Here is a 7936-nt window from a genome sequence, read left to right as displayed (position 1 = left end):
TTGGATAAAGTTTCCTTAAAAACAAGGTGTTTACCTTTAGGTTTTTTGTAAAACATTTTAGTGCTGTTATAAATTTTTAACAAATAAAAATAAGAATAATTTTTGAAATAATTTTTCAGAGTATAACAAATAAAATACCCTTACAATATATCCTTGACTTCAATATAAAATTATTTAATGTTGAAATATTAGTGTATATAAGCATTTGTTTATTATAGGGAAAGTTTTCAATAATTTAGCTTATGTAATAATTATGTTTTTAATTATTTAAATAAAAACAAAACTATTTTGCTGATTTGACCCACTATTGCATTTCCGCCCCTTCAAGTCTTCATCTGTCCTCAGATGTGTAAAATCAGTAACACTAATAACTCATGTACACATTAGTTTACAAATTTATAAAATATTACTATAAAATCCCTTCACCTTAAAAAAATGCATGCATTATATAAACTTTAATCTAAAATACCAATAAACCATGCATTATAATAAAATTTTAACCATTGTCCGTTTTCTGATCATCATTGTGCTTTGTTTCTTTTTCCGTGTTATCATCTATTTCATCGTCCAGTTGATTTTCATTGTCATTTTGTGTAGTAATATGTTTAGCATTGTTACTATCTACTTCATCAATGCCGTCCAATTCAGGAATTGTTTCATTGTTCCATTTTCTTAATCGTCTTATATGTACTTTCTTAAACTTTTTCCTTGGATTATGTACACTTTGGACAGTGTATACAAGTGGACTGTGCCGCGTAATTATCTTATAAGGGCCAATATATTGGCTTAGTAATTTCGTACTAAGACCAATCTCTCTGTGAGGAATATGTAGTGACACCAAGTCACCCTCCTCAAATACTACATCGCGATGTTTAGCATCATAACGGAATTTACCATCATTATGAGCCTCTATAATTCTCATATGAACCAATCTTCTTGTCTCCTCCATATATTTTAAATAATTAGTGCCAAATGCAAAGTCACGCGGCAGATCATAAGATACGTCAATTGGTACTTTTGGTTCTCTTCCATATAGTAAGAAAAACGGAGAAACTTTGGTAGCTTTATGATGACTAACGTTATACGAGAATGTTACTTTGGGTAAGTACTGGTCCCAATTGGTAACATTATCTTGAACATAATGTTTAAGCATCATAGCTACAGTCCCACATGCTTTTTCTGCTGTTCCATTCGATTGTGGACTATATGGTGTCGTTTTCACATGTTTGGAGGCTGTCAACTTAAAGACTTCTTCCATAAAGTCTGATATAAAGTATCTGGCATTATCTGTTAACACTTTTTTAATGGCGCCGTGTCTTGCCAATACTTCATCTACAAACCATTTCGCTATGGTAATGGCTTGTACATTCCTCACTGCCTTTGTCTCCATCCATTTTGTAAATAAGTCAATCATTATTATAATGTATTTACTGCCTTTTGACGTCGGAGAGAGAGGCCCAAGTATGTCTACTCCGACAATTTCAAATGGTTCATTGGCATCGATAGGCTGCAGCATTCCTTTCTCCAGTTTATTGTCGACTTTATTCAACTGACATGACTCGCAGTTGTTTACGTATTTTCTGATTGACTTTTCACAGTGAGGCCAGAAAAATCTCTCTTTGATTTTTCCATATGTCTTTTCAAATCCTAAGTGAGCTCCGGACAACTCATTGTCATGTAAATCTTGTAGGATTTGTCGTCTTAATTCTTTAGGAAGGCATAACTGTAGCCTCCTATTTCTATTATCATCATAACTTATCCTATATAGAATTTCATTTTCAATAATGAATTTGCTTAAGCTTTTACTTTGTTGATTATTTTTTATTTTCTCTTTTAATTCTTTACACCATTTATCACTATCTTGTTTCTCTATTATGTTTATTGTAGGATTTATTAGTACTGGTATTACTGGTTCCCAATCGTCTGGTTTTTCGTATGGATATCTTGATAATGCGTCAGCATTGTTATGTAATTTTCCTTTCTTATATTTCACTTCAAAGTCATATTCTTCGAGTATTGTTCTCCAATGCATTAATCTTCTGTTTGGGTTTTTCAAATTTCTAATATATTGTAGTGGATTATGGTCACTATATACCACAAAATGTTCGCCATATATGTAATGTCGATACCTTTCAACAGCCCATACTATAGCTAAACATTCTTTTTCTGTGATACCATAGTTTAGTTGTGCACTATTAAACATTTTACTGTTGTAACTGATGACGACATGTTTACCATTTTGAATTTGTCCTAGTATTGCTGACATGCCATAGCCACAAGCATCAGTGAATATTTCAATAGGGGCACCTTCTTGATATTGTGCCAGTATTGGAGCTGTAATTAATCTATTTTTAAGTTCATCAAACGCTTTTTGACATTTAATATCCCAGTTAAATTTAACATCTTTGCGCAACAGGTTTGTTAATGGTTCGGCTACAAAAGCATAATCTTGTACAAACACTCTATAGTAATTTGCTAGTCCAAGAAAGCTTTGTACATCTCTAACTTTCTTAGGTATCGGGAATGCTTTAACTGATTTTATTTTGTCTTCATCTGGCTTTATTCCATCCGATGAAACTATATGTCCTAAATATTTTACTTCTTTGCAAAGAAATTCACATTTTTCAATGCCTAGTCGTAGATCATATTCTCTAATTAATTTCAAGACGCTTTCCACGTGTCGTAGATGTTCATCAAATGTATTGGAGAATATTATTATGTCATCCAAATATACTACGACAAATTGATACAATACATTTCTTAAAACTTTTTGCATATATCGTTGAAATGTCGCCGGTGCATTGGTAAGACCAAACGGCATCACTTTAAACTGATATAAGCCATCAGGTGTTATAAATGCTGTCTTCGGTCTATCTGATACTTTTACATGAATATTCCAATATCCACTTAATAGGTCCATAACAGTAAAGTATTTACTTCCTTCAAGAGCTGCGAGAGCGTCGTTAATCAATGGTAAAGGATGTCTATCTTTGATTGTAATAGAATTTAGTTTTCTGTAGTCGACACAAAATCTAATTTTCCCGTTTTTCTTTTTAACCAATACTACAGGAAAACTATATGGTGATTTACTTTCCTCGATAACATTTGCATCCAACATTTCTTTTACTTGTTGTCGTATTATTTCTTTTTCTTTTGGTGAATTTCTATAAGCGCGTAGACGTACTGGTTCTTCAGTTGTTAGCTTAATTTCGTGTTCAACATCAACAGCTTTACCTAATTGTAATACAGATTCTCCAAAAAGATCTCTATTCTTTTCAAGCAATCTAAACATTTTTTGTCTCTTGTAATTATCAGTAGTAAGGATATGAAACTGTTTTTTATTATCATCTACGCTTTCAATCATATAATTCTCTTCGCATCCGTATTGAGGGTATGATATTAGGTACATTAAGGCTATTTTGAAATTTTTACACAAGTATTTATTAGCTTTTGACGAATTGTATAAAATGACATCTATTGGTTTTTGTAAATCAATAAGTGTTTCTTGTATTACAATCTGATAATCGTCATACAGTCTCTTAACTGGTTTAAGGAAACCAAATTGTGTATTAGGTGGTAGATTACTTGTGTCAATCTCACATTTAGCATTAGTCATTGTTTCATTTGGAATGTGATAATCTTGACGTAACCTTACTTCTAGGGTTGAGTCTGGTTCCTGTATTATAAAATCTGAGTTTATCCAATCGATTTGATCTTCATTTCCAAAGTCTAGCTTTAATTTTGATTTTCTGCAAAAATCAAGACCCAGAAGTGCTGAATATTTGATTTCATCGAATATGTAGAAATCTTGAATGTAAATCTCATTGTCGACTTCAACATTCAATTTAACGTACTGTCCTAATTCATAGCGTTTGTTATTTAATAGTAATATTTCTTTGCCTTTCCTTTCTTTTGGCTGTTCTTTTAACCTTGTTAATAGTTCAGAGTTAATTATAGATACTGTTGATCCTGTATCTATAATTGCTGTTACATGTATATTATTTAATTTAATTTTTCTTTTGATAAGCGTTGTCGAATCCTGAGGAGACCGGTCAAGGTGGACGAAATTATTCTCCTCAGTTAATTTCGTCGCCACCCGTTTCCCTTATTGTTGTTATTAACACGACAATCTCTGGCAATATGGCCTATTTTGTTACATTTGTAACATTTTACTGTTTTAGTCCAATTAGTGTCTGAGCGTCGCTTTTCTTCTTTAGTGTCCTCTTTAGTCTCCGATATTTCCACAGGCTCTTTGGGCGCAAATTGATTTCCTCTCAACATTAAACGTTTCATGTATCTAATATTTTCTTGCATTTGCTGCATTTCCCGTGATTGTTGTTGTTGAAATGCGTTTTGTTCTTTCGGGCGGTTATCCACAGGATTATAATTGAATCGAACTCTTCGTTTACCCGCTTCTTTTCGTTGATAAAGTCTGACATCACAAATTCGTTTTACAAGTCCTTTAAATTCTTCGACCGTCTCACATGGGTTAGTAATCATTTTGTCCGTCACTTCGTCTTTCAAATCTCCTACCATACCATTCAACATATTAGAAATTATCTCAGTGTCTGTCATTCCCGGGTTGGTTAGTTTAATTACACCAAACTTTTCTTCCCAATATTCATCAAAGGAGTTTTTCTGGGTTGCATCAAATATTTCTTGAGTCACCAGAATTTTGTGCATTGTATTAGTAAAATTATTAATTAGATTTGTTCTAAACTGTTGCCAATTGTTGATCTTATTCATGATACGCTGATTCTGATACCATAAGTGGGCAGCACCCTCTAACGACCCAATAACTCTTTTCAACTTTATAGTATCGTCCCACATGTTAGCGTCAGCCACTAAGTCATAGTGATTAAGCCAAATAGTCGGGTTTGTAGTACCATTATATGATTTAGGATTAAGTATTGGTAATTGTGTTCTGACGCGAGAACTCAATGAAGGCGGTGGAGGTACAGGATTTTGTCCTTGTGTTTCCTGTGTCTCGCCAAAGCTTACCGAGTTCAAGTCGTCATACAGAGCTGACGGCTCGGTTTGATGAAATTTATCTTGAAAACTCTCCTTCCATAGTAATCTAGTTATTTTGATAGTTTTATTTATTTATTTTTATTTTTATTTTTTTATTAGTTATGATTAGCGAGTGTTTAGTGCACGAGTGTTTTGGTTCTATAATCTCTTAGAGCTAATTTGGGCAACAAGGTTTTGTTAGTATCATCGTTGTCTGAGTCAATTAATCGCAGTGGTATGTGGTCTCTATTTACTTCCGCCAATTGACTTGATACATGATAACCTTTTACTATGTTAACGTAACACCATCCATAATTACATTCAATTTGAAGAGCGTCCGGCTTTGGCTTTGATGTCCATTCAATGTCAGAAAGTGGAATACTTATTTTTTGGTTTCGAACCCTTACTCTTTGACCATCCTTATCATAGCCAATCAAATGCAAAGTATCAGATAATACAAGCAATTTATTTTTGTTGACTGTTTTTGTATACCAATATACAACAGGATTTTTACATCTGACTTCGTACACACGACTCATAGGCATACTTGTTATTGGAAGTTTTATAAAAATATTTTCGATACTTTTGTATCTGAAAAACGCGGTTTCGTTTGGTATGTTAAGTTCAATTAAATATAGATAATATGGTGTTTCAGTCGTCGAATATCTTCCATAATGCGTTGAAAACTTAATTGTACGGAACCATTGTGTTGATATCAGCATTGACATAAGTAACATAAAAATAATGACCATAACGACTCTAATAACCCATGATATGGCAGTTGCGGAATCCATCACTTCCAAGCTGACAGCAGGAAATATAGATATATCTGGTATTAGTGAAAATGCCTGTACTGGCCGCGGTTCTATTATGGTTAAACCAACTCCCATTATACCGAAAAATCTCGTATATGTTAATGTTCCGAAGATTACGATTAATGTGGATAATGTGTGTAATAAATCACCAATTAATGCAAACATTCCCCAAAAACGGCCTCGTATTCTTCGATTTTTCCATCATTAAGTTTTTCCAACATGGCATCCCAGACTTGTGTGTTATTGTCTTCACTCTCAGGCTCTAAGGTAATATTCAGTAGGTATCTTGTTTCCAATTTTGAATCAATTTTCTTCGACAATTCGTCTATTAAGGCTGACACATAAGCATAATTGGTATAGTCCATAGAACCAGTTAAAGGTTCAGAATAGGGTCCGTATAACTTCTGTCTAGTTTTCGGTATGAAAAGGTAACATCCTTTACGTACACTTACTATGGTAGCCCACTCGATTAAGGTATGTTGTACCGTGGCTTCGTTCTCACAATGCTCGTAATACGTGTCTACTACATTTCCATGTAACATGTATTGATAGTTGTTTAATTTTATTACACGATAGTCGTCCACATGCCTGGGTATTAAATCGCAATATTTTGCTATATCCTTTGATACAAATTGAGTAATTGCTTTCGTACACATATTTGGGCTTCTTAAAAGTTCGGGTGAGAAAGTAAAGCAAAGTTGTTCGTCGTATGTTTGTGTACAACTGAAATGTGTGAGCTCTGCTTCTTCGTCTACTTGATTGGATATTTCGTTAAGCAACCACACAGTGTTATCCAATTTAAATGACATTAATGTAGAATTTATTACTCCTTTAAATTGACAGTGATTAGTTATACAGGGAAACGGCAAACTATTCGGAGTATATATGCGAAATTGATTTTGCTCTGTTGGATGTTTTAACGGAATTTTTATTTTTAAATACAGATATTTTTGAGTGATATTCGTATTGGCATTGATTTCATCTCTAATCAAATATTTCGTGAATGGTAAACTATAAAAAAGTATTTGGTCTTGTTGTTCAATGGCTATTTTGTATTTGCCATTAAGTTGATTATCAATTTGACTCAGCATTTCAGTTAAGGTGAGCGAATCAATCAAGTCTCTTGGAATATATCCTTTTCTTAATGCTATGAACATTTTATCATAATAGTTCAATTGTTCCAACTCCATTAGGACTAGATTTTGTAATTTTTCAAATTGTTTATTGTTAAAGTCACGAATGATATCGAGTATGTCTCGTTTTTGAAATTCAATTCTCATTGCACTTTTGAAATCTTTCAATTTTTTATCCATATTTTGCATCTGTTGTTTCGTAACATTAGCCAGCATTTGTATTCTCTCATTTATTACTGTAAAACGTGCGTTAGTTGCTTCTGTTAAACCAATAAGTGCATTTTGTAACAAATGGGTTTTCTTATTAGTTTTATGAATTTCTTTACTGAGATCGTTAATTTTATCTTCTAAGCCTTCATTGTTTTTCCCATAAAAGAATCCAGCAGCAAAAGTAGCAATACCGGCCAGTCCAATAGCCGTTAATGTAATTAACTCTCTTTTTCTTCGGTTGTAATTAACTTTAGTAAATAACTCATGTCTCTCTTCTATGAATTTTGTCATTGGTTCCATTATAGCGTTGAAATCGTATTCCAAATATTGGCAATTATTACTTATATAATTTTCTCTGCCAGAAACGAAATCTTGAATTCTTAAAGTGAATGACTCACAATTAGACTTTATGTCATCATATATTTTTGAATATCGCTTGCTATTATAAACGGGTAAGTTGATTTTCATGTACTGAATCCAATAATCACTGAATTTATATGCTCTTCCTGTTTCCACAAAATGCAGTCCATGAGCTGCGGAGTTTGTGATAAACACTTTATTTTTGAAAAGGTTTGGTTGAAGTTCATAAGTTTTCTGTACAAAAAGTTTTCCATAATTCTTTACAGTAGTACTACGAGGCGTCGTAGTTGTTTGGGTATTTATTTTATCAATTAAAATTTTAGGTAATTCTCCCGACAATTTTACAATTGTTTTAGGATTGTCGATAGTAATTGGTATGTACGATACATCAGTAGGTTTTACAGTTGC

General features: G+C 32.9%; 1 protein-coding gene across 1 annotated transcript; it reads right to left on the bottom strand.

The window, feature by feature from the left end:
- Nucleotides 1-496: 496 nt before the first annotated feature.
- On the bottom strand, nucleotides 497-5900 carry LOC128953145 (uncharacterized). The gene is made up of 3 exons (XM_054298620.1): nucleotides 5155-5900; nucleotides 4097-5077; nucleotides 497-3929 (listed from the first exon to the last, which is right to left on the bottom strand). The coding sequence occupies exons 1-3, from the start codon at nucleotides 5898-5900 to the stop codon at nucleotides 497-499; spliced, it is 5160 nt and encodes a 1719-aa protein (XP_054154595.1).
- Between the last annotated feature and the right edge of the window lie 2036 nt (nucleotides 5901-7936).

Source organism: Oppia nitens, unplaced genomic scaffold, assembly GCF_028296485.1.
Source record: "Oppia nitens isolate AA-2021 unplaced genomic scaffold, nextdenovo-longstitch-racon4-pilon3 scaffold20_pilon_pilon_pilon, whole genome shotgun sequence".
Taxonomy (NCBI): Eukaryota; Metazoa; Arthropoda; class Arachnida; order Sarcoptiformes; family Oppiidae; genus Oppia; species Oppia nitens.
This window is presented reverse-complemented; position numbering and strand designations above follow the sequence as displayed.